The sequence below is a fragment of the Tarenaya hassleriana genome, unplaced genomic scaffold (assembly GCF_000463585.1).
Source record: "Tarenaya hassleriana unplaced genomic scaffold, ASM46358v1 Cleome11, whole genome shotgun sequence".
In the NCBI taxonomy this organism is placed as follows: domain Eukaryota; kingdom Viridiplantae; phylum Streptophyta; class Magnoliopsida; order Brassicales; family Cleomaceae; genus Tarenaya; species Tarenaya hassleriana.
In genome coordinates, this window is record NW_010961290.1 from 60,471 (window position 1) to 86,172 (window position 25,702).

At 38.9% G+C, this 25,702-nt stretch overlaps 5 protein-coding genes and 1 pseudogene across 11 annotated transcripts; 1 reads left to right on the top strand and 5 right to left on the bottom strand.

Annotated features, from left to right (window-relative positions):
• LOC104805058 overlaps positions 1–239 on the top strand; it is a 1,199-nt pseudogene extending 960 nt beyond the window's left edge.
• On the bottom strand, positions 223–3,500 carry LOC104805057 (nicotinate-nucleotide pyrophosphorylase [carboxylating], chloroplastic). 2 transcript variants are annotated; one of them, XM_010529466.1, is made up of 10 exons: positions 3,104–3,500; positions 2,855–2,997; positions 2,524–2,657; positions 2,156–2,219; positions 1,973–2,055; positions 1,421–1,504; positions 1,064–1,216; positions 786–962; positions 587–654; positions 223–488 (listed from the first exon to the last, which is right to left on the bottom strand). In XM_010529466.1, exons 1-10 carry the CDS (start codon positions 3,160–3,162, stop codon positions 392–394), a joined length of 1,062 nt encoding a protein of 353 aa, XP_010527768.1. In that variant the 5' UTR covers positions 3,163–3,500; the 3' UTR covers positions 223–391. The 2 variants fall into 2 exon arrangements, with proteins under 2 accessions (XP_010527768.1, XP_010527769.1); XM_010529467.1 differs by having other exon boundaries at positions 568–654.
• A 12-nt stretch (positions 3,501–3,512) lies between these two features.
• On the bottom strand, positions 3,513–4,915 carry LOC104805062. Its single transcript, XM_010529471.1, has one exon. It carries the CDS (start codon positions 4,675–4,677, stop codon positions 3,577–3,579), a length of 1,101 nt encoding a protein of 366 aa, XP_010527773.1. The 5' UTR covers positions 4,678–4,915; the 3' UTR covers positions 3,513–3,576.
• Positions 4,916–7,756: 2,841 nt separating this feature from the next.
• LOC104805063 (auxin efflux carrier component 4-like) lies at positions 7,757–11,018 on the bottom strand. Its single transcript, XM_010529472.1, has 6 exons — positions 9,575–11,018; positions 9,219–9,471; positions 9,006–9,091; positions 8,577–8,734; positions 8,307–8,383; positions 7,757–8,154 (listed from the first exon to the last, which is right to left on the bottom strand). Exons 1-6 carry the CDS (start codon positions 10,791–10,793, stop codon positions 8,088–8,090), a joined length of 1,860 nt encoding a protein of 619 aa, XP_010527774.1. The 5' UTR covers positions 10,794–11,018; the 3' UTR covers positions 7,757–8,087.
• Positions 11,019–12,632: 1,614 nt separating this feature from the next.
• Positions 12,633–16,081, bottom strand: LOC104805064 (homeobox-leucine zipper protein ATHB-17-like). 2 transcript variants are annotated; one of them, XM_010529474.1, is made up of 4 exons: positions 15,884–16,081; positions 15,384–15,592; positions 15,057–15,136; positions 12,633–13,036 (listed from the first exon to the last, which is right to left on the bottom strand). In XM_010529474.1, the coding sequence occupies exons 1-4, from the start codon at positions 15,960–15,962 to the stop codon at positions 12,820–12,822; spliced, it is 585 nt and encodes a 194-aa protein (XP_010527776.1). In that variant the 5' UTR covers positions 15,963–16,081; the 3' UTR covers positions 12,633–12,819. The 2 variants fall into 2 exon arrangements, with proteins under 2 accessions (XP_010527776.1, XP_010527775.1); XM_010529473.1 differs by having other exon boundaries at positions 15,384–15,598.
• Positions 16,082–18,378: 2,297 nt separating this feature from the next.
• LOC104805066 (ATP-dependent DNA helicase homolog RECG, chloroplastic) lies at positions 18,379–25,683 on the bottom strand. 5 transcript variants are annotated; one of them, XR_770434.2, is made up of 20 exons: positions 25,525–25,683; positions 25,335–25,435; positions 25,186–25,268; positions 24,973–25,108; positions 24,311–24,844; positions 24,111–24,223; positions 23,623–23,863; positions 23,168–23,331; positions 22,490–22,571; positions 22,273–22,362; positions 21,917–22,150; positions 21,697–21,768; positions 21,357–21,509; positions 21,136–21,279; positions 20,728–20,886; positions 20,523–20,606; positions 19,827–20,399; positions 19,593–19,720; positions 19,103–19,186; positions 18,379–19,029 (listed from the first exon to the last, which is right to left on the bottom strand). XR_770434.2 is itself a non-coding variant. In XM_010529479.1 (20 exons), the coding sequence occupies exons 2-19, from the start codon at positions 25,371–25,373 to the stop codon at positions 19,628–19,630; spliced, it is 2,916 nt and encodes a 971-aa protein (XP_010527781.1). In that variant the 5' UTR covers positions 25,374–25,435; positions 25,525–25,683; the 3' UTR covers positions 18,379–19,029; positions 19,593–19,627. The 5 variants fall into 5 exon arrangements, 4 of the variants coding, with proteins under 4 accessions (XP_010527781.1, XP_010527779.1, XP_010527777.1 ...); XM_010529479.1 differs by lacking the exon at positions 19,103–19,186 and having other exon boundaries at positions 24,311–24,552; positions 24,631–24,844; XM_010529477.1 differs by lacking the exon at positions 19,103–19,186 and having other exon boundaries at positions 25,186–25,220.
• Between the last annotated feature and the right edge of the window lie 19 nt (positions 25,684–25,702).

Here is a 25,702-nt window from a genome sequence, read left to right on the forward strand (position 1 = left end):
GGGGGGGGGGGGGGGGGGGGGGGGGAGATTTTCGTCGCTTCCTGATTGGTCCTTTTTATTAACAGGATTTAGGGTTTGAATCAAAGGTTGCTGGGCCAGTTGGGATGTTCCTCCTATTCCCTGTGTCATTCCATAGTCTCTGCTCCTCTGTATATACAAAGCAAGCAGAAACTATGGCAGTTTGGTTTGTGTATCCATCACAATCACTATACTAATCAACAGTTTAGAGTTGAAACATATTTATTTAGATTCATATCCCTACACCCATGAAGCCAAACAAAAGAAGGAGGGGTAGAGAATGGTGGTGTTTCTCTTAGCTTCCAACGTTCAGAAAATATTATTCAGTTTTTTTAAGAGCGCAAGTCTTCATGGAATGACACCAAAGCGTGGGTTAGGCACGTTTGGTCCTTTTACCGACTTGAAGGGCCAATTCCCTGTCGATCTTGAGGGATATGTCAAGCGCTTTAACAGAGTGTGTTAAAGCTCCACTGCCAAAAAACAAAAACAACACGTTCATTCGAAGTTGGAACACACATCCATCCATATAGAAATTCTCATCAGACAGACATATTCAGATTGACAAAACCTGCTGATGAATGTAACTCCGCTCGCTCCAATCTCGTGTACTGTTTCAAGAGTAACGTTACCCGACGCCTGTTCAGCCCAAACCAGATTTAACTCAAGATCAGCACTGGACCACCGCCCATTTATCAATCTTCTAAAACACCAACAACTGAACAGAGTGTTTTTTAAGGATAAGGATGTAAAACTAAAGCCTTACTCACCTCCGTCTCAAATCTGCCGTTAATCAACTCAACCGCTTCTTTAAGCATTGAGACATCGACGTCTCCATTCTCTAATGGTATGACCATATTGTCCAGCATGATTCTGGTCAACCCTGTATTGGAATGAGATGCATACCCTAATACCTCCTTCACTTCCTCAAGTGTCCGTGTCTCCACCTTTAAGATATATATAACAAGAAAAAAAGAGATGACTTTGCAGATATCATGGCCATGGTTCCAGTGTGTCATTACCAAAAACGAAATGCTTGGCGCTTTACCTCAACATCCATTTGCAGATTGTTTTGCTGTAAATACTCGTCTACTGATCTAATGGCATTTACTATGCCTCCAGCAGCTGATATATGATTATCCTTTATCATCACCATGTCAAATAAACCCATCCTATGATTCCTTCCTCCACCAATCAGCACCTAAGCTAACAAAAAACTTCACATGTCTCAGAAAATAAACACCACAAAAGGAGACTTGGGATGGATCGAGAATGCCCGCAACTGAGGAAAAAGGTGCAACCAAGTCTAGCCATTCATTGGGATCAGTAGCATATAAACACTACCCTTTGGTGTTTGGGTAAGAAAGAGACATAAACAATTGCAAGGAAGAAGTGTAGAACAAACCGCCCATTTGTCCACCAAACGCAAACCAGGAGCTGTTTTTCTCGTCTCCAGCATAAGTGCAGGGTATGCTGCATCTGCCATTGCCTGCATTAAGGAATAAGCTAAATAATCGCTAGCAAAATTTCAAAGGAAGATCAACAGATCCATCACCAAAAAAAAAATTCGTGAATTGTGAAAACCTTCCTAATCTATTACAAAAAGATCAACAAATGCATCTTAATCTATACCAAACTCTATAAAGAAACAAAAGACTATTTGACCAGACATAACATACAGAATAATAAAGTGAGAAACTTTGTAATCTGTACTAACAAAATTAACAAATGCATGGGAAGACATATAGGACAAAAATCAATTAGTCCTCCTCACAAACAACACAGAGTATCAGGAAGTAAACTTGCTAGCCTATACTAAAACAGTCTTCATTAGGATTGAAGGTATCTGTTACCACACGGTAATATATATATATATATATATATATATATATATATATATATATAACCACCCCCTATCATTTTATTATACTTCAGAAACTGGGGGAATAAGAGACACCTTAGTCAGGGTGGCGATTCCACTCATCCTTTGCATAAAGTTCAACACAACCCTTTCAGCCACAACAATCTTATGTGCATTTCCTGCACATGGTGAAACCAACGAGTAAATGCCGAATTTCAGAGCATAACTTCTTTCCTTCCCAAGATTACTAAAAGATCAGGGTGAAAAGCTTGAGCAGACCAGTAACTTTCCCAAACTGCAGTCCTTTATGAACATAATCCCCATCCTTTCGAGTCCACTCAACCTGAGATCAAAGACATTCCTAAATAATTTCAGCAAAGAAGCAAGAACAAACGAAATTAAAAGGGCAAAAGCCACTTGTTTCTCATTTCTAGCTCCATAGCCCTTCCTGGCCGAGCGCCGAGAAGATTTAAAAACAGACTTCTGATAAACACAGAGCAATGATGCTTCTGGTAACGATCCCTTACTTCATCTGTAAAGAGCTTATCTGTTGAACTGTTGTTGTAAATACAGATGTATTCCGTGTAGATTTCATATTCCTATCAAAGAACAGAAGAAAATGAAAAGCCTTAATTATCTTAACCCACCTTCAATGACGGATCAACCTCTTCGAAAATCATGTCTGCAAGAGCAATTCCAGCAACAATACCATCCTCCTTCGCCAAGAAATAAGCTTCCACTTCCGTGTCAGGTGGTATCGTCGCCATACATGTCACATCTCCTGCACTCAATCCAGTTTCACCAACTCAATTTTAAAGGTGAAGAACGAATTGAACAAAAGTCACAGAGATTGTGATAGTTAGGTAGAAAACAAATGATCATAGCCTCTAAATTCCGCACATGTTACATCCCCCAGCACTCAAAAACCCGACGAAGACAAAAAAGTAGATTAAACTGGAAGCTGATGAGGATCAGAACCTCTATCGCCAGCATCTTCAGCTAGAGCTAATTTGATAGCGCCCTTGAGATCGTAATTAGGATGAGAAGGAGGCTTTATCGCCATGGAATCGTTCGCTACCCCAGTGCTCTGAATAAGAGCTGCAGACGTTTTCACGAAGCTCCTGCAAAGCAAAGGAAGATTGAGGTAGGGTTTTGTCGATAAACAGGATAAGGAGAAACAAAGGAGGGTGCTTTGAGCGAGGATCATAAAAAGGCTAAAGGAGGAACCTTTGAATGGGGTAAAGCTGAGGCGACAGCAAAGGAGAGACAGAAACCATGGAAGACATAGTTGAAGTCGCTTCTCTGTTTCTGGGGGAATAAAGGGACAACTACGGTCTTTTTTTTTTAATTAAACCGTGACCCGGTACTCAGAAGTCAGAACCGGCACTTGAGTTGGATAGATAAACCAGGCCCAAAAAAAAAAAACAAATCTGGCCGAACCGGCACTTTGAATTACTTTGGAAAAACAAAATAATTCTCAACTAGCTAGCTTACGTGCGTACACGGCCCATTAATTGAACTTTATTTCAGTAAACGCGTGGGCTAAATTAAAATATTATTTATTGAAAATGATGTAAGCCCATTATAGTAGGCCCATGTTTCTCCTTCTATATACCTCCAAGTTTTCCATTGCTGAACGAAGAGTCTATGGCCCATACCTAAAAACCAACAAAACAGCAAAAGAAAGGCCATCAGTTGGTCTAAAGGGTCTTTTTGTCCAAGTGGGTGATGAGACGCTTCATCTGAAACCTCCAGAATCCGAAATATGCCAGAGCCAGCCCAAGCAGCACGTACAGCCACACGCCCTCCTCCTCCGTCCAAACCTCCTCTATCCCGAACCACTCCCGGCTCTGATTCCCCGTCATGCCCTCCGTCACCCTCCCATATAACACATACACCCTCTCCTCCTCCCCCGCCGTCACCACGGCCGTCGCCATCCCATCCCTCTCCACCTCTCTCTCCTCGTACACAACTCCTCCGCTCCAACTGTCATCGCTCTTCACAAACCACACCTTCTCCTGCGACACCACCATCACCACCCCATCCCCCCTCAACGCCATTCCGTCCGCCGCCGTCAGCTCTCCCTTCACTCCCACCACCCTCGCCCTCCCCTCGTCTTCCTCCACCCTGAACATCTTCCCTGTGTTGCTCTGCACCACCAGCAGATATCCTCTGCTCACGTATACTATTCCGTTTAGCCCGCAATCGGCGTACACTGCGTCCCTCTCTGCTGTCATCGGTTGCGATGTGAATAACGGTGATCTCGAGAAGATCGACGCTCCGCCTTCTCTATCCACCTTCCATATGAAGTTTTTTCCTGAATTCGTGACGTAAGCGTTGCCTCTGAAGTCCACTGTCACGTCGTTCGCGACATCCCGCCCCTCGCCGGGGATAGTAGGGAGGGGAGAGAGGAAGATGCGACGACCTCCGTCGCCGCTGCGATGGAGATCATACGCCGCGAGGGCGTTGAAGGACGGCAGAGGCGGCGCGGAGTGGATGACAGCGAGTAGACGGCCGCGAGCGGAGTCGATTGCCAGGCCGAGGATGGTGGCGTTCTCCGGCAGATCTGGATCTGAGATTAGGGTTTGAACGACGCCGGCGTCGGAGACGGAGTGTATGGTACGGTGGTGGAGTGAGCCGACGATGAAGTGGTTGCCGGATGGATCCCAGGTCAGGCCCTCCGGGTAGAGGCCAGGCGACCGGAAATTGATGACGTGGCGCTTTCTGGCGGAGGAAGGGGTGGGAAGGAAGCCCACCAGGACGAAGAGGAAAACGGAGAGGATGGATTCAGAGGAAGGCATGTTCGATTTGCCGATTTGAAATCCGAGAGGAATACATAAATAAATAGGGAATCAGAAGATGAAGCTTTTCTTGCAAGTCGGTTCATGGATTTGTATTCAAAAGGTGTCGTCCATTAATTATTTAATTATTGATGATGATGTGAAAGTGTGTTGTTATGGGCCTAATTAACTTTATGGTAGACGGATGGGCTGAACATAGTATTATGGGCCTGTGATGTTTGATAATTAGTTGGGCCAACTCTTTTACTGTTATACCGACCCTGCAACAGGACCCTTTTCATAACACATGGGCCTGTTTTATCTGTTTGTGCCCGTTCAATTAGCCATCCATTTATGTTACGAAAACTATAAAACCTCTCATCCATCTTATCCATTCAACTACGTGTATTGAGAGATATGTTTTATATATATATATATATATATAAGGTGAATCTATATTGATAAAAAGGTTATACAAAATATCCCGTCTAAGCCGTACAAAACCGGATAACCATGTCAAAAATAGTCAAAAGATAAGTAGAGTAAGATTGTCGAGAGTTATGTTATATACATACATAAATACATTTGTATATTTTGTAATTTGGTTTTAAGCCATCTCTGTGAAATCCTTCACAGCGATTAATACGACTCATGCATTTCATAATGAATAAAAAGGATAGTAAAAACAAGATGCATGGGCCACGAATTTGTAACCAATAATTGTTCTATGTATTGGATATTTGTCCCTCTCGTCAAATTTAACCGTAATTGGAATCGGCATTACGTTAATTTATACTTAATACTAGCTAGCCTTTGTTTTTCATTTTCCTATCATTCTTCGATTATGTGAATTGGCATGCGATCTATTATGTTCTACGGTGCACCCCAATACATATATCAATAAGAATAATATAATGATGTATATAAAGAGAGAGATCCTCTAACGTCTTTCTTAATTTCTTTAATTACTTTGATGTTTAGAGAATTTGTTATATCTTTACGAAATTTGCAATTGCCATTGTGATACTATTTGCGATACAAAGCATTATGGGTATCCACGTGTGTCAAGGTCCACCACCACCAATGAACTGACACCACGTGGACAACGAGACCGTACAAAGCAGCGAAACGACATGCTGTCCATGCAATCCCCCTGCTGCCCTCGCGTTCCATCTTCTGTCGTGTTGTTTCATTGGACCGTATTATTTGTCGCTGCTTCTTTGGATGTTTGGATCATTCAATTATAAAAACAAATTAATGATGATAAATAGAGTCATGATGTTACAAACACGAATAGTTTTTCGGTAAATATACGGTATTATAATATTGGAATAATTAGATATGAAATGAAACGAAATAGAAAAATACCGGTAGCTAGGGTCTCGTTTTGTTTTTCTCAGATTGTTGTTTTACCGATACATCATATTAATTTGTGCGTACGTATATACGAAGATGTTACTAATCTACACACACATACATACGATTCAGACCGCTTTTAATATCCGGTGCTGCATGAAAATATCTTACCTCATGGTTGCCACTGCTTGTATTTTTTATTTTGTAACGGATATAACGTATCAATTATTTCGATTAGACGGGTGAGCGGGAAACTTGAACAAAAGCATATAACAATGGTGTTGGTCCAAAACATTGAATGTGGACGAGTATCGAATAAATAGTTGATTATGATGTACATGATTGACCAGATAACTGGATTTATGCATTATTTTCATTTTGAAATCAAGATCAATACTACTAAATGAAGCGCATGTGCATCGATATAACGAACGTGTCTCTGTAATTGGGTCATTTGGTTTTCTACGTAAGATTTACCCATATTTCATGCAGGGATCGATGAAATTAAATTATCCAGAAAGGGGTTTGTAATTGTTTTGCCCTAAATAAAAAAAAAACAACCACAAATCCTTTTCCAACGAAATTATATCAGACGGGGCCTTTAGATAACAAGATCCACTTGTTTGGAAACCCGGACGAAATGAAATATCGAATGTCGAAGCGCGTGGATTCAACAGAGATCTTCACCGATACCTAGAAGAAAAGTTTCAAGTACCAAGACTTGACTGTCTTTCATTAGTTCCATTAAATCATATTTTACGTATAATAAATACTCTCTCCATTTCAAACTATTCGAACATTTAAAAAAAAAAAAAGTCAGATATATATTTATTTAATATTTTTATTCATATATTTTTTTTATGATTTCAATTAATGAAAGTCATCTTTCTCTTAAATATTCAGTTTTTGATATTAATGTTTACGACAAACAATTAGTCAAGAGGCAAACTCAAATTTGAAAAAAAAATTGCTTAGAGGTAAAAAAAAAAAGAGATAAAAAAATCTATGAAAAAAATGCAGAAATATGATCCGAAATATAAAAAAAAAAATTGGCGAGAAGATGAAAAAAATGAAAAACGAAAAATAATAATAATTAAAATATAATTACAAAAATGAAAAACAAACAATAATAATAATTAAAATATAATTACTATTCATTAAATTTTGATGATAAAAACAATGTTATCATTAATAATTTATTAGAATTTGGTAGGGATAAAATGAGAAATTATATAAATATTTTGTAGCATGAAAAATAATCTAAAATGTCAGATATTGTAAAACGGAAGTATAACAATAAACTGAATAAGAGGTTAATAATAACAATGATGATGATGATGATGATGATTATAATAAAAATAATAATAGTAGTAGTAGATCGTCCCTTTGGTAGCGTAAAGCAGAAACTACTGTCTCATGCATCGCTTTCGGACCAAGGGTGCATGTTGGTCTCCCCTGTATTTGCTTTCATCCATCCTTCATGATACATACACACACTCACACACACACATATCGAGACAGAGACCATGTAAATTCGCCGAAAAGGAAGAATTAGTCTAATTAAATAGGCATGTGAATTAATATGGTGCTGCATAGTGTTGGGGTGAGAGAGGGGTGCCTTCTTTTGGATTCTGATTATTTTATTTACACACACAGTTTCTTCGGAGAGCAGTAAAAAAACTTATTAAAGCATAAGAGCATGACCGCATATTGTTCATCGTCAAAGATGACGTTTTCACAAACGAAAAGAAAATCGATTACGTTTTATAAAAACAAATAAGTTATCAAATAAACAACTCAAATGCTTAACCAATCAAGATCTACAAGAAAAGATGGTCTATAATATAAAGAAAGCTTATCTTTTTAGTTTTGGCGAGGGCAAGATCCTTACATCATGGGATCTTCTTCGCAAAATCCTAAGCAATTTTGTTGTGTTCCAAAAACATTGGAACACAACAAAACCACATCTCCCACCTTTTCTTCTAGGAATGAGAAAAATCCGTATTCCGAGGCGTTGAGTTGAAACCAGTTGGATGCTTCACGTAGTTCTCCCTCGATCGGTCATATATACGAATTCACAAACCAATAAGGATATAGTAGACGAGAGTGATGGGTAAGGCTATTAGCATCCCAAATATGACCCTGCACACACACATACACATATATATATATATATATATATATATATATATATATTGTCACAACCATATCGTATTTTTGGAAAATTATGTATTTTTTTAAAAATAAGTGTAAGTCAGTTTTGATAATAATGATTAATGAGAATTCAAACTTACGCGGTGCTGAGAATCGCGGGATGCACGTTATATTCTTTGGCGAAGACAAAGGGAACAATTCCTTGAGGTAATGCGGCCTACGCAATCCACCAAACACCAACCGAAATTCATACGACATATATATATATATATATATATATGTAATGATGGTTTCATATACAGCGACGATAGTGTATCTAGTCATATCATATATAGTCATTGATAAGAATGAAAAATTAACAGCAATGTAGAAAATCAAAGAAGAGTATATATCTATCAATATAAAGATACCTGGACAATGGCAACACGAAAGAGATCGCCACGCAAGCCAACGGAGATGGAAGCAACGGCCATGACAGCAGGGCCTGTGAGGAATCTGACTGCCATTGCAAAGGTGGCCACGGAGTTCCCACAAGCGATGATCTTTGGTTGGAGAGCCATGAACAAACCTTTCCCCACATCCATCCATCAATCATAAGTGACTTGAATCAAATCCATAGTTACCAGACGCCACAAGTAATTACGAAGAGCCACGAAAATCACTGAGCCTCTCTGTGGTTTGGTAAAGACCTTCACTTTTTTTTCTTTCTTTTTAAAAGTAAAAAGAGATAGAAGCCGTACAATTTTAAAGTGGCAGAACCATTCATTTCATGTATGAATTCTTTTTTTATAAATGATGTTTCTGCGTGTTTAATTGTAAAAATTTGGTTCTCTTTATACCTAAGCTGAACATAGCCATTCCAAGGCCAGCATCTGAGAGTATAGAGATGGATTTCTCTATTATTTTCGGCATCGCCACGTGCCACCTGCACCCCCAACCCCGTCATCACCATAACAACCTCGTATATTATTATTATTATTATTTCAGAAACTATATATACGTCATCTTATCCGAAATCAAGTAGGTTATATATATCAAATGATTGGACTGACCGGAAAGCAACGAGAGCCCAGATGAGGCCGATGAGGCTGGAGTAGGTGTTTGGGTTCCTGATCAGCTTCCTCCACACCATTATCATTATCAAACGTGTCATCACGCTCGCCGACGGCATATTTTTTCCACCTCCTCCCTCCTTCGGGTGTAGCTCCGCCGTCGAGCTCGAACCCACTTTGTTCAGCCCCGCCGTCTTCTCCCTCTCTTCTTCGTCATCTCCGCTCCCGGCGAAGCTAAACTCGTCGACACCGGCTGAGAACTCGGCGGGAAAATAGGAAAGGCGAATTAACAATCAAATGGAAACTCGAAACATTAATTAAACTATCCATGATGAGATTAATTAATTTTTTTAAACCTTTGGTTTCCCCATTTAGGGGTTGATCGGAGACGAGCATCCGAATCTCTTTGGCACCCTGATCAGACCTTTCGGATTGCTCAATGGTGGTGAGCTCAGCACCTCCGCCTCCACTTCCAAACACGTCAGAGACCGGCGAAGCGCTTGAGTTCCAGACGAACATGTGAAGCTCCTTGGCGTCGTGGCTCGCTTTGCTACTATGGTCCCTGTTTTGGCTATTATCCTGCTGCTGGGTCTCTTTAGGGTTTTTGTTCGATTTGTTCGGACCAGCCGCGCCGGAGGAGAACTCCGGGTTCGGAGCCGGGTACGATCCGGGAACAGAACTGTTCGTGTACAACCCAAACCGCGGGGAAGGGATGACGGCATTGCTCTCTTCGAAATTCGAGGGCCGTGGGGTCGGACCGCGCGAGGATTGAACAGAGTAAATATCCGCAGGGCCAAAATTGGAGAGCCTCCCGCCGGGAAATCCCATCACAGCGTAGAAATCTGAATGGTTGAAATTGGAACCTCTCGGAGTCGAGCTGAGGCTGTATATCTCGGCGCCGGTGAGGTTCGACGGCCGCGGGGTCATCAACGATCGACGGGATGCGTTTGATTTTCTCACGGTGACGTGAAGCTTCCCATCGCGGCCGATCTCGGCGTCCGTCTCCAGGAAATCGTGGCCGTCCAGGGAAACGACGTCGGAATCGACCTTGAAGGAGATAATCGACGCCGCCGTCTCAGGGAACTGCTCCATGATCAGAATCTTCGCGCCACGATACTCAAACAGGAAGAGAAGCAGAGTATACCAAATGATACACTGAAGAACCACCACCTGAACCATGAGCGAGCCGGAGTAGGGACCGTACATGGCGATCAACAAGGGAATCCCCATGACGAGAGTGTTCGGAAGCGTGCTGAGAGAGAAGATGGTGATCATCCACTCCAAGCTCCCGTTCTTTGTCAGATTGGCCCAGAGGCAGAGCACAACCAGCATGATGATCTTCTGGAGCGTGTCGGCGGCGATGAAGCGGAGATTCATGGCGTAGGGGTTGTTGGTGGAGATGAAGTGGAAGGAAAGGAGAGGAACAGCGAAGATGGCGACGAATCGGTTGATACCGGAGCACTGGTCCGGCGAGAAGATCTTCCACCACCGCACGGAGCCGTACGCCAGAATCATCGCGACGTACAAAGGCACTACCGCGGTGAGAACGGTGTAGAGATCGTGCCACGAAATCATTTTAGGTTGCCGGAAAATTTTAGCAGAGAGGGAAAGGGTTGAAGGTGGGAGAGGGTTGCTTGGGTTTTAGGGAGAGGCTATGGTGAGAGTGGCATATGATGGAAAATTAGAAGAAGGAGAGAGGGCAATTTCGGGAGACGGTGATAACCGTTATTGTACGACGTACACTTTTAGAAGAAGGCGTAACTTGGTATGTCCATATATATGCATGGGAGGACTGCCGGATTGTGATGAAAAATAATTATGTATTTAATTTTTATGAAAAACAATGTTCGACTATGGAAACAAGTGAATTGCTTTTTATCTTTTTTCTCTCAAGGAATAATAATGTTTAGTAACAACTCAATTTATTTACCAATATAATATCTAAACGTCAAACTATGTGCTTGCTTTTTTTTAACAAGGAAAAGGAAAATTATAGTTGTAAAAATACGAGTCATTGAATAAGGAGAAGGGGGACACGTGGCGGTGGGCGTTCCGGCGAGGACGTGGACGGTTTTTAGATTTGCTCGCAGAATATGCCTTACAAATCGTGCGATCGGTCGCATTTCTAAGTTCATTTGATTGCGAGCCGTCACTCCAAGCGGAGAGGTTTCCAAACCACGCAAAAAATTATTTACATATATATATATATATATATATATATATATATATGAATTTAGGAATAGAATTTTAATATAAAAATGTATATTTATGTATAGAGAAGAAAATATAGATCGGTATCTGTCAAACAGGAGAGATTGTAGTTTAGGTGAAATGATTGGAAAAGACTATATAGTAAACTTATAATTAAGAAACATTATATTATAAGTCGATACATAATATATATTATATTCATTCGAGGGAAATATGTGTGACTAAGTACTGGTGTTAGGTCGCAGCACTGTTCATTGCGTTGAATCTTTGACCTATAAATCTGTAGGAAAAAAATAACTTACATAATTATCTTACGTTCAATTTTTTCCTTCTTACTAGTAACCGAACTCATGCCCTTTTGCCATCCTTTTTCAAAAAATAGAATAGAAATGCGGCAAGGAAAATCCAGCTGAATTATTAACATGCCCTGATATTTATTTATTAAAATTTATATTTTAAAGAAGGGCAAATGAGATAATGCACCAAAGGTAAGTGTCCACGTGTCGACATGCCCATACGTGAGGAGCTTTGGTCGTTGTCTATGACTTATGGTCTTCGGTCAGTCTCAGGTCAGGATAAGTTCACCACGTTACAAGTGCAGCCTTATCAAAGCATGTCGGCCCATTGGGCCCATCTCTTCCACCCACTTGGGTCTTTGGATTCTAACACTGTTAACATTAATATTGGTTTTGCCCGTCAATGCGCAAGTCATCTTTATGTTGTGGTCTTGTGGTCTTTCTTATGAGAGGGAGGAAGAGGGAATAATATACGTTTAAAAACATAAAACCTACTATTACATAATACTGGACAAAAACTATTCACATGCTCTCGAATCGTACCTTTTGTTGTTTTTACCGATGAAAAGCCAAAAATAAACAATCATTCATAGGGTTTAGCACACTGAATGCATCAATAAAGCAAATCAAGACTAGCTAATACGCACGTGTCATATACTAATGGCATTAATTAATAATATCGACACGAAAGGTAGAAGGCTCCTCCGTCAACATTGGCAGTTAATATATTGTGTTGAATCAAATGAAAACCGTGGACGATCATGAGAATTTGAGATCAACGGAAGGCAAATTAATTAGAATGAATGAAGGACCGACCTTTTTGGGCCATGGAAGTGCAAGCCACATTTGTTGTAGGCAAAAGGTGTGGGGTTTCTATGACTTTGATATTCAATATATAACCAAAGAAGAACGGGTAACATTCCATTTGTTGACAACATAGATCAAAAGTAGCTGCCCAATCGCCAAAGTGAGAACGATCATCTCTAATTAGTATTTTCTACCTGATAATCATAATAATAATAAACACTTGTAAATATCTTGAATAAAAGTATATACAAAGGTATAATGGCAGACCCCTATATAATGAAAGTCGCTCAGGCCGTGTTTTTTGGAACAGAGGAGGAGGTGGTGGAGACGCGCTGGCAGCGAGGGCACATGGAGGAAGAGGCGGAGGCTGACGTGGACGGGACAACGACCTTCATCGCCCTGAGCTCATCCACTTCGCTCTGCAGCCTCCGGTTCTGTTCCGTCAACGACCCAAACCATCTCTTCAGGTACTCGCACTCCATCTCCGTCTGCTTTAACTTGCTCCTGCACCCCCACCCTTCTCATTCATGTCTTTTTCATGCAGCCAATTGCAACACATTTTATAACACTGTGCATGCGTAATGTTCTTTAATAATATCCAAGTAATCAACATGCATGCATGCCCGGTGTTCAATTTCCAATATAGAGTTTTCAGCATAGGCTACTTGTTTGACGATGGAACTCCCAATATTCAAATTGTATAATAAAACAACTACATAATAAGACAAAATAGATAGCAATTGCATGGGCGGTCCAATGAATCATGAGTCAAAAGCCATTGATTGGTGAGAATATAGAAGCACACGAGGCAGAAGGAAAACACGTACGATTATGTAGTTTCCATCGACAATATATTTAAAATACAAATTGATATTAAACAATGTGTGTATGTATAGTTTTATTTTGGGTAACCGTTTTAAGAAGCTGACCTCATGCAGCTTTTGCCACCTGTTCCATATAATATTTCTTTGTTGATAATGTCATTGTTATACTAATTAATAAATAAAAAAGTTATAGTAATATCATATAATGCACACATTGTGGTCTTTTTCGGGGGGAAAATGTCTAATATGTTAGCCGATCATAATTAATTATGAAATAAGATAAAACTACGAAACCCATCGCACACATGTATGCACAGACACACATATACATACGCCTACTTTGCTCATATATGTATATATAACATATCGGTTTATTGGTCTTAATTAGCGTTTAATTTGTTTAATCAACTGCAACTTTCGTGTACCCATATATTTGTTAACAATGATTGACACACCACCACCTATGTGTATGTATACACAAATATATAATCATTTGCAAAAAGTGATCACGTGTATATATATATACACACAATGCTTTTGTCACCTACAAGAAATGATTAGTTTTTTTTTCCCTTGAGGTCGGCAAGCTTCCTTTATTAAATCTCTAACATAACTATAATATCTCTTATACATGCGTATGGATGTGTTATGCACATGAGCCATGCATGCAAAGCTTCCTCCATTTAAATCCGACTATGCTAATTTTTTTGCAGTTTTTTTAATCCGCCATGAGAAACACAAGCTATTCATCCGACTAACACCCCCCCCACTTCATCCGCAAGTGTTTATATATATACATATATGCATGCATGTATGTATCATATATATGCGAAGCTTTGAGGTGTTGACAGTCACGTCCATGCGAGTGTGTTAGATTGGTAAATGTTCACAAAAATATATTTTTAAAACCACACTGATTCTAATTACATATGGGAAAATTAAGCACGTGTCCTTCGATCATAATTGGCGGCTCCAACAAATGCTGGTGTCACTAGTGAAAATCACCATGCATGATCCATGCGCTATAAATTCACACACATGCATGCATGCACATCATCTTGAACATGAATACGCGCGCGCGCGCATATATTCAATATTACCAAAAAATGCTGAGACTCAAGTAAAAAGATTTAAATCTGTTTTAGATGTTTTTATTTTTGTTAAGTATATATACAGTCTTTTTTGTTTACATATAATAAGCGGTCTTAATTTAGACGATGTCTTTACTTCCGTCACTAGTTTGATAGTTGAGATATTTTTATTTTTGTTAGATTTTACATAACTTAACGGTCTTAATTTATATAACGTTTTTACTTCCTGCACAAGTTTGATACTTTATTCCCTATATATATGTTTCGAACAAAAAATATAAACATATATTCCCTAGCATAGTTGTATTAATCAATGTTCCAGAATTTACGGTTAATAGGCGACAATGCATTTGAAAAATATTAGTAGGAGGAGGGATATATATATATATATATATATATATATGAAAAGGACCACATTTACTTTACAAGGGTATGACTTATGTTAGGGCCGGGGGTGGGTCGAATACGATTCAGATTTCATATGCTTTGTTTATATTCTGTCAACGTTAATGATGTGTGAAATCTCGTTAATCCTCAACCACCCGCAGAATACTACTAATCACATATATATTAACCGTTATTAAATATAAGAAAGAAAGAAAGTGGAACCTGGCTCTTCGGTTTTGGAACCAAACCTCAATTTGTCTCGGCCTCAGCATCAACTGTTTTGCTAGTTCATCCTTTTGCTTCTATATATACATACATCACAAAAATTTCATGAAATGACAAACTATTTTTGGTATAAATGTAAACGGCAAATATCAAGCTAGCAGTTAAACACATTTGTATTGTTATAACGAAGCTTCCAGGTTAAATATATGTTGTAATTAAGCATATTATACAATATGCTTGTGCATGGACCCGTTCATCCATAAAATCAAGTGGATCCGTTGGTTAATTAAGGAAAAAAAGAAGCAAGAGTAGATGAATGATTACGGGATTGAGGGTGTGGTTTTGTCTGAAGCTGTCCTCGAGAAGGCGAGACTGTTCTCTGGTGAGACGGAGTTTCTTACGCGGAGGCACGACAACGTCGTTCCCATGGCTGACGAATTCGTCGTCTTCTCCGTCAATATCTCCGCCGTCTTCCGACAAAGGGACTTGGTTTATGTCGAGGTTCAACTGCTCTTTCCCTCCGCTTCTGTCCTCTGAACCTTCCATTTATCACAGTTTTGTTTCATTTACTATCTGATCTTTTTATCAAACCTACATACGACATATATGTCCAGAAAGACAACACAACAGAAAAAACTATATGTTTTTTTTATTATTATTAAAAACAACATACGACTAGACTGAGAATCGTTAGATTTTGATCTTATCATAGAATAACAAAATTATATATTTCCATATATATCCGTTCTTGTGTATATTATCACACAAGCCATCATGTGTACTGCCTATATAAAGGCAGACGTGTATATATATATAGCTTTTACCTGAAGGAGGTGAGGAAGAGAAGCCTGGAACGGAGATCGTAAGGTCCAAGTTTGAAGAGTTTTCAGGCAAAATCGCCATTAGGGTTATATCAAGAAGAAGAAGAAGAAGAAGAAGAAGGAAGAAGAAGGTAAAGTTTTGAGAGAAGACTTATAATCAATGACTCAAAAGATAAAGAGACAAACTTGGAACCGTGTTGATGGAATAATAAGAAAATGTTTTGTGCCGATGACGGGTTCATGTCTATAAATATATACATACGTACACACGCGCATGCGTATCATTATTACATATTATATATTTGTATATGAATGTATCATATAATATTAGGGAAATAAATATAAAATATTATTCAAACAAATGAAAATGTATTTCTTATTTGACAAAAAAAACTGTGTTTCCTAGGAGAAAAAAATAATACTAGTGTATACACATAAATCCGTAAATAAATAATTCTTTCATTCACATCCCACCGAGAAAAGAGGAATAAAACAATAAAATTTATGTATCAAATAGTAATCTAAAAATTATTTTACAATATATATTATATATATTCATAAAACAATTATACATATATGTATTGTCGTAAGAGTCATCCTTAATTTAACATTTTTCTGAATACTTTTTTTTCCAAAATGAAACGACCATAAATGCAGTCAGAAAAGGGGCTATTGACCGAAGACATCTGGTCAAAAGAGTGTAAAACCGTCCGATGATTGACACGTGTCAGACATTTCCGATCAGTGGTATATAAATACTGACTGTACGTGTGCCGTCGTGTATGGCTTTCTAATGGCGTATCTGATTAAGTGCCTTTTGTTGGAAGACTGAAATATCAACTCAACATAATATATTTATACTCCCTCTATTTTCATATAATTATGTTTCATAAGCCTTTTCACACATTAAAGATCATGATTAAGAGTTCTAAAACTACATTTAACTACTATATCTATTTTTTTTTTCTAGAATTGTGTTATATTCGTTCGCTTTGCAGTTTTTACTTTTTTAAAAAAAAGTTGCATTAAAACTATAAAACGGTGTTTTAAAATAAAAACAAAATTTTTCGAACGATAATGATTTGATTATATAGAATTAATATCTGTCATATATACATATATATATATATATGTATGTATAATTCTGCTTGCTGACTCGAGGTCTAAAAGGTAAGGTTTGTGAAATGATTGGAACACTAGGCTCGCAACCCCACATCCCTATATGTATATATATATATATATAATGTTTTGTGGCTAATTTTGACATATATTGTTTATTGTTTATGCTGTCAAGTGTCAAGGAGTGTTATATGTTTATCCTCGAATACGATTTTGATTACATGAGAGATCACTTAATCTAATTACGATAAAGTTTGTTTTAAAATATGAACTTGGCATTTCACAGGACAAGTGTAAGGCTCCCCATATCTACCTCATTGAAAGCCTAACTTTGAGGATGACTGAAAAATTGAACACCAAAATACAATCGGAAAAATAAAATAAATAAGTAAAATGAGAGGAATTTAGGCCATAAATGCAATTTTACAGGTAGAGTTAATACAATAAATTTGAAAATGGTAACGCGTCGGTCATCATATATAACATTAAATGAAAATTCCATATCTGTAACTATTCCGGGGCATTTATAACATCATAAGACTTCCTGTTGACTAGTCGTAGAGGGAAAAAAACATGAACGTTTTCGGACAGAATTTAATGTGCAGTGTGTTACCACTTACCATAAGCATTAATTTCGTTTTTTTAGAACAAATCATAAGGAGCATTGATTTTTGTAATTTGCATGAATCGGATATTATGAAAAACATGTGATCACAGCGGTTCCTTTGAATGAAGGGCTCCTCTTCCATTGATCCTATAACGTACAACTTATCTCATCATCATGTAATGCTATAAATGCACGATTATCACTTCTATGACTCATTAATGCCATCTCTCATCAGATTTCTATATAACATTATGTTGTTCTTCATTTGTTTTGAAGAGCTAATCCATTTTACACATGAAAACAATCAGGTTGCTCTATAGATTCAAAATGTTATCAGATATTTGGTACATGTAAATAAACAAACATTAGGCACGTTATTAGTTAGCGTGAACCGGAGGACATAGACTATATAGCATGGTTTTGGCGTGATTCTGATGTGTTCAGTTATTGGCCGCACAAAGTAATCCTTAATATTATTTTTCATGGGATAGAGAAATGAAAGCAATCCCCAATTTGAACAAACAGCTTTTTGTTACTCGGGAAGAGCATATCATTCGTTTCGGGACGTACGCAGATTTATCTCCCGACACATCCGTCTTCCCAAGTCAATAAAGTATTATCCCTTGTCTCTTACCCATCTCCTTTGTGGATCCATCTATTAATATATATATATACACACACACACACATCCTACTAATCATAAGGTTCAATTAAACAGAAAACATCCACAAAAAGACACTGCTAATCAAATTATAATGTGTACCCCATGCAGTTAATTAAAGCCGCATAGTTACAAGGAATGGCTTTTGGTATTGCAGACATCAAATTACAACAAGAAATGTTCCCAAATGGGATTTAAGGCAATGCTGCTTTTTCCTCCTCATCTATTTTGTTCATTATGTCACTGCCATCTTAATGCAATCCCCCGCGACTCATTAAAACACACCTATAACTCCAAAACTGACATGATCTATATCCCACGTTCCAAGTCTCTCTACCACATGCACATGCACAATGATCAAGGACCCTTGCCACGCACCAAACAAAAGGATTGCTAAAGAGTATATGTCGATGAGATGAGAAACAACGATCAAACACACAAGTTTCAAGGGAGAGAAGTGGGTGGTCAGGTCAGGTGAGGGGACAAAGCTTTGTGATCACTGATTAGGATTACAAGGGAGGGACAAGGAGGTCGGTGGGTCCCGTAGTTGGATGATTGGGTAGGGAACAATGTGTGGGCCACCACTTGTCTCTTTGTCTTCTTCTACTTCCGTGATCTGCTCATTGGTTGCCATATCAACCCATGCTTCGATCTTGAGTGGATGGCATGTGGGTCCACCATCATTACAAAGACAATGAAACACGATCCCTTTCCCATCTCCCGATTATTTCACCATTATCTTCTTCGTTACTTTCTTCGGTCCTGATTTACCATTACGGAAGAATTAGCAAAATATCCTATTTCCATAACTTCTACCCCAACTTTTGTCTTTTACCTTATGAATCTATGCCTCTACATGGAAATATGCAGATCCCCATATTTTACCATACATTTCCATCATCTCCAAGCATCTAGTTCACTGTTACAAAGAAGGACTAATCCAAATATCACAACCTTTTAGATGTTCACGCTACCCAATCTGTGTGATACATGCAGACCATTTGTATTGAAACAGATCGCGATGCAAAATATTGGGCTTTAAACTGCGGGCTAGGTTACTTACATTCATTTGACCTGATGATTGGTCACAAAGCCAATATACTGGATGGAGTCAGGGAAAAACTCAGATGATGACAATATAAGTCCATAGAAGCTTCGGTCTTAAGATTCATAAACTCATTAAAGACACCGAAAGGGGTATGGGCTTAAATCCAGGTTCTGATGAAACACCACATAAAATTGACTTTGACCCAACCCAGGAATACGAACACTAAGAGAATAGTATCATGTCAAGAGGTACAGGATGACAGAAGAGTTTGACATACCGACTAAGGCAAGGCTAGATTTGGACTCTGAAACTTTAGTCGCCAAGAAGAGAAAGTGGCTGTCTCATGCTAAGCTCAGCTTTGAGCCCTGGGAACTTCTCCAGGTCGTGAGAATCCCCTAGAACTTTCTGTAGAAACATAGCAAACCACGTTAAATATAATTCATACTGCAGTTGTCAGTTCTTTAAAACTAGAGTTTTCACTGTAATGGAAATAAACGGTTGGAATGTTTACCAATGCGGCAACATGGGCTTCTTGTAGAATATTCCCGTCTATTTCCAGCCTAGCAACTGGGAACTCGGGCAAGTGTCCAGATTGTTTTTTTCCAAGTAAATCGCCTGGTCCACGCAGAAGGAGGTCTATATTTGCCAAGTAAAACCCATCTGACGATTTCTCCAACACCTTCAACCGGCTTAGGCTGTTGACACTTGACCCTATTAATAAGCATTTCGATTTTCTAGTTCCGCGACCAACCCGCCCTCTGAGTTGGTGTAACTGAGCAATTCCGAATCTTTCAGCATTCATCACAACCATCATGGAGGCATCCGGAACGTCAACTCCTATCTCGATCACCTGTGTGGAGAGCAGTATCTGTGTCTCTCCACATCTGAAATTTCTCAGAGCCTCTTCTTTTTCATCACTCTTCATCTTTCCATGTAATAGTCCACAGCTATACTCTGGAAATCTACCAGATATAGATTCGAGTTCTGCAGAGGCAGCGCGAAGCTGAGGCAGTTGCTCTGATTGTTCAATAACAGGATAAACAAGGTACACTTTCCCTCCAGATTTAAGTTCAACCAGCATCATCTGTCAACAAAAAAATATCATAGGATTTAGAGAACAGCTGCCCTATCTTTTCTTGATTTTTAACAAATCAAAGGCTCGATTGTCAATTCAGTAAAAGACATGTAGTTATTATAAGAGCATTACAGAGTAGACTTTCTCAAAGCCATCTTCATTTCCTTCAAAAATGTATGTTTCAACCGGTATTCTTCCTGGAGGCAAACCAGTAATCTGTAGATACAATGGTTTGTAGTCAATAAAAACAGGTAAAGTTGAACACAGTCAAATGCGCAAGAGCAAGGTTATTAAAACACATACAAAAAGTGAGCTTCAATGGAAGCGCTTTACATACTTGAGTCAACGATATGTCTCCATATAAAGCTAAGGCAAGTGACCTCGGGATAGGGGTGGCTGACATTGCGAGAACATGAGGAGCCATGTGGTAACCAGCTTTAGAAGTTCCATCCAAGTCATCTGAAGTGGTTTTGGATATCATTGAGGTGCCATACAACTGCAGAAGTTAAGGGGTCAGTAAACTTAAGTGTAGGAGATTTATGCTACGAGAAGGAACAATGGCAATAACTAATACGGCCACCAAGAGAAGAAGAACCAACTAAAGTGCAATAAATTCAATACTTTCTTTGGTACATATATCAGAATATCACCAATGAATATTTGATATATAGCTCAATTAGAATAATTCAAGTAATTAATCAATTGAACCTCAATTTCATTTGGAAAAATACACTAGGAAGATGACCTTGCTGTTAAATCTTCCTCTCTGGATGACACCAAACCGGTGCTGTTCGTCAACCACAGCAATACGTAATGCAGAGAACTCTATCTTTTCAGCAATCAGACTATGAGTTCCAATTACAATTGAGATAGCTCCCGTTTGGAGATCCTGTCATGGGTCGTCAGCCATAAGTAACACACATCTATTGCATTTAAACAAATTACTAGTTGCATTGCATGACATGCCTGACGAATCATTCTTGACTGTTTTGCCGAGGTTGAACCTGTAAGCAGCGCAATGGTTGGCTTGTATGCAACCTCCTCCATATTGTCTAGCAGATCCCGCAAGTGCTCATAATGCTGAATGGCAAGCAGTTCTGTGGGGACCATGAACGCTGCCTACATATAAGAAAAACTGAAAAGGTAAACTGCACAACTATTCCCACTATTTGTAAAATTAGGTACGAATCTTCCAAGAAGTTCTTGAAAACAGAATCTGACTTATCCGGGAGATGTGAGTCAAGCACATTCATTTGATGGCATAATATCCTTGAAGGTAGCATAGACATATACTGCAGTAGCTAACCTGGTACCCAGATCCTACGACCTCCATGCATGCCAAGAAAGCAACTACAGTTTTTCCACAACCAACATCACCCTGCAAGGGAAACCGATCTATCGAGCAAGACTCATTTATTAACTTTAACAAGTTTACCATACGAGTTACTGACAATGTGTTGGACATAAATCACATTACACCAAGTTGATAATGATAGACTGGCAACAAGAATGAACAGACAAGATACCTGCAAAAGGCGATTCATTGGAACTGGACGCTTTAGATCCCATATTATTTCTGATACAGCACTTAGCTGGCTAGGGGTAAGGGAATATGGTAGAGCCTTCAGAAAACTCTTGGTGAGAATGGACCATCCTTCCATAAAAACAGAATTTAACACTGGCTTCCTAAACTTATCCAGCAATACATCTTTCTCTATTTTTGTGCCAAGGCCTTGAAGCATTTGGTACAAGCGTCCCAACTGTAAAAAAAAAACATTGCTCTTTATGACGCTTAACAGATGCTAATTTGGATTAACAAAGAGAGCTTAAAAATGGTACATTAGACAGTAATCAACAGTCGCATTCATAAGATTCTATATACCTGTAGGTAAAAGAACTCATCGAATATAAGTCTTTTGCGAGCTAAATCAGCCTCATCTAAATTCTTCGGCTGGTGAATACCGATATATGCCTACATTATGAAGAGAAAAAAAATCGCAGCTTATCTTAAACATATAGTTGAGGAGATACACGATTGTTATGGATTACTGAAAAGATGTTCATAAAGGAACAAGTTTCAACAGAGAAACAATACTTACATTATGAAGAGACGGAAGACCAAAAACTTTAGTGATTTCATAAGGTATAGGATCAATATTGACAGGCAAAACTTGCAAAGCCCTGATAGACACAAAAGCAAACTAAAAGTGAAAAAAAAACAAAAGGTAGATTAATACGATAAGTGCTTACAGGTATGTGTTTAGTGTTTTGTATACGTTCATTGTATCTAGACTATAGTTTGTGTGTGCTTGGAAATGTTGGTTAGTAGTTAGTTTCAACAACCATTTGGTTGTAGTGGAGCTTTAAATACATGTTAGTGTGGATTAGAGGAGGATAGGCAGAATTTTGGGTAAAGGGTTTTGTAAGGGGAGACCTGGGATCCTCTCAATAATCAAAGATCATCCAGGGTTGTATCTCGGTTTTCGGTGATCAGGATTCTTGCTGGAAATCAGCAATCCTGATTCTGAAACTTACCATAATACCACATAAATCTCAGAAGGTGAACTCCAGATGTTCAGATATTTTAATAATATCAAGTTGGTACTTGGTAGCCTTGTTTGTATTTGGAAAAGAATCGCAGCTTATCTTGAAAGCTAGAATGGGGCTAAATCAGGCCGCAAGGTAGTACTTCCAACTACTTTTCAGATTAACACATGCAGGACAAAAGACTTGAGACAACCACCGGTTTTGATTACAGGAAGTAAAAGAGAACTAACCTGGCAATGATATCTCTAAGAAAGTTTGCATTCAGACCTCCTTTCGACGGGTATATGGGATATGGTCTCCCCTGGGTTCGAAGAGATGATTCCTTCTCATCTTTGAGTACATCGATATTGTATTCCCTAATCTCAAAGTGATCTTCTGCATGCAAGGTCTTCACCTAGAATTAAACAAGATAATCATCAACAACTCTTAACTAATATGCTGTTCGTAAAAAGAAAACAAATGAAAAAGAATCAGTGCACAAGGTTTAATCCAGAACTTCTATGCAAGTTGCTGCTTCCAAATCCTATACAAATCACTTTCGATTATTTTAGTGCTTCAAAGCATTTTTTCCATGTTCAAACCAGTTCAAGTTTTAAATTAACCTAAGGGTAAGAGATTATCAAGATTTACATGGTAGCATGTATCAGGAGAAGATGACAATAGCTAAAGAAACTGAAAGAATTACCTTCCCACTAACACATACAAGGTCTCCTGGTCTATGTTTCTCCTGAAGACTTTTGAGAAAAGGTTGATAAACAAAGCGTGTACCACGGAAAAACTTTTTGAGATGCAAATAAATTATTCTCTTTTCTTCGTTGTCAGCATCAAAATTCAGATTCAGATTCACTGGAGTTTTGTCTCTGCCTGAAATCTCAGAACTGACAATAACCTCAAGAAATGAAAATGAAGAACCAGCTCTGACTCCCCTGTACATAGATTTGGAATACAAAGTACGGTTTACATCAGCGTTTGAATCCGAATATATGAATGTGGTATTGCTTAAGGCATAGGCAATGCATATAAGTCCTAGTGAAATATAATACTTAAGAAATTGACATCTTGGCGCATAGTTTTTTTACCTTTTCGCTACATTCTAGATAAACTGTAAAATGGTTACCGATGGGATAGCTTCATAATGGAAGAATAATTCAAGTTGAGAGGATAAACAATGACCTGGAAGACAAGATTTTGCCGACAAATATTAAATACTGTCCATCTCTGATATCAACTTGTGCATTCTGCAAATCTGCATAAGTTCGAGGAAAATGGTGCAACAGTTTCCTCATCTGCATTGAAAGACCGAAAGAAAACTGAAGTAAAGCCTTTCCTCACAACCTAAAAGGAATTTTATTTATATGTATATAAATGCCTACCGTGTGAAAGCCGCAGCTCTCCAGCTGATTATAGTTCCTCTTACTTAATCTAGGTATAAAACTTATCGAACTATCAAGAAAAAACTCGGAGGCAAGACCAGTATGTTGTAGTTCACACTCTTCAATAGACGTGATTACATAGTCAGAATCATCTGATATTGCAACTGCTTCTGGGATCACAGCTTGACCGGCAAGAGGAGAACCAGTTGATTTTTCTTCTTGGTCATCGACATTGTCAAGCTCTGGACACAAGGAAGATAATGGCTCAGAAAGATCGGCCGGATCAATCCACCCTACATGCATGGAGCTGGGAAGAAAACCGTTATTTGCTGGTGAGTTCAAAATGCTCCTTGATTTTGGGAAAGACACGTTGTCGTCGTATAGTTCCACTGGAGGAGAATCGCCAAGAACAATAGAAGGGAACCTCTTACACGCCAATGCAGCATCAGTTTTTAGTTGCTCATCATATTTCTTATCAAAATTTCCTTTCTCAATGAAATCGTCCATGCCATCATACTCCATCAAAGCTGCTACCTACATAATGAGGAGAAAACTCGCGACTTCGCACAGAAATACGAATACAAAATTCAAACAAGAGATCCAGAAGCCTGGAAAATGGATGCAGAGAATAAAATAAATAAATAAGCGAGGTAAAATTACACCTTACTGAGCAACTTTGACTTGTCCGGGACCCTTGCTGCGGCATACTTGTCGACTTCTTCAAGAAAATTCTCAGAAAACTTGTGCTTCGACCGACAAGAGATGTTCCACACATTGGAGAGCAAGAAATGACCCAACCTACAGAATACACCAGATCGATTAGGGTCTTACCCAATCATGTGCACAAGCAATCGGAGAGTATCAGGCAACAGCACCTCGTTTTCCCACTCATCCTACTCCAATATCCTCTCTGGGCATGAAGAATAATCAAGCTTCTCAATCGTCTCCCACCGAAACACTGAGAAAATTTCAGACACATAAAAAAAGGACGAAGCCGAAAGAACACGAGATGGATGCATCATACCATGCCACACGGTTCAACTACGGATAGAGCCACCGCCATCAAGAATCAAATCCCTAGCGCCAGCGGAGCATACCTTGCCTGAAGAATTCCGGCATCGGAACCTGCAAACCCATCGCGTAAACCAAACCACCAAGAATCCCTGATACCGAGTAAAAACAAACGAGAAAAAGGACGGAATCTTGCAAGAAACCCTGAATTGGCAGCACAAAGCCGACGGTTATGTCTTCAAATGTTGGCAGAAGGAGGGGAGGGAAGGTGGAGAGGACTTTGCGACAGAGAGACGTTGGATTCGCCTCAGTGAATCGACCAATACTTCAAACACTCGGGAGCATCATTTCGGCTATTAAAGTCTAATAATATCTTCATTT

Bases quoted from the DNA above. Each gene is read 5' to 3' on its own strand.
- LOC104805066 (XM_010529475.1), bottom strand. From the start codon at position 25,373: ATGGCGGTGGCTCTATCCGTAGTTGAACCGTGTGGCATG. The intron at 24,224-24,310 runs GTAGGCATTTAT...CTTTCAATGCAG, and splicing joins AGAGCTGCGGCTTTCACACG to ATGAGGAAACTGTTGCACCA. The intron at 21,510-21,696 runs GTTAGCTACTGC...TCTTATATGTAG, and splicing joins TCGTAGGATCTGGGTACCAG to GCAGCGTTCATGGTCCCCAC.
- LOC104805064 (XM_010529473.1), bottom strand. From the start codon at position 15,962: ATGGCGATTTTGCCTGAAAACTCTTCAAACTTGGACCTTACGATCTCC. The intron at 15,599-15,883 runs GTAAAAGCTATA...GATAAATGGAAG, and splicing joins CTCTTCCTCACCTCCTTCAG to GTTCAGAGGACAGAAGCGGA. The intron at 13,037-15,056 runs GTTCCACTTTCT...GTGGGGGTGCAG, and splicing joins TTCCAAAACCGAAGAGCCAG to GAGCAAGTTAAAGCAGACGG.
- LOC104805062 (XM_010529471.1), bottom strand. From the start codon at position 4,677: ATGCCTTCCTCTGAATCCATCCTCTCCGTTTTCCTCTTCGTCCTGGTG.
- LOC104805057 (XM_010529466.1), bottom strand. From the start codon at position 3,162: ATGTCTTCCATGGTTTCTGTCTCTCCTTTGCTGTCGCCTCAGCTTTAC. The intron at 2,998-3,103 runs GTTCCTCCTTTA...TTTGCTTTGCAG, and splicing joins CAGCTTTACCCCATTCAAAG to GAGCTTCGTGAAAACGTCTG. The intron at 2,220-2,523 runs GTGGGTTAAGAT...CTTTGATCTCAG, and splicing joins AGGTTGATCCGTCATTGAAG to GTTGAGTGGACTCGAAAGGA.
- LOC104805063 (XM_010529472.1), bottom strand. From the start codon at position 10,793: ATGATTTCGTGGCACGATCTCTACACCGTTCTCACCGCGGTAGTGCCT. The intron at 8,735-9,005 runs GTATAAAGAGAA...ATGTGGGGAAAG, and splicing joins AATGGCTATGTTCAGCTTAG to GTTTGTTCATGGCTCTCCAA. The intron at 8,155-8,306 runs GTAAGTTTGAAT...GTGTGTGTGCAG, and splicing joins CCCGCGATTCTCAGCACCGC to GGTCATATTTGGGATGCTAA.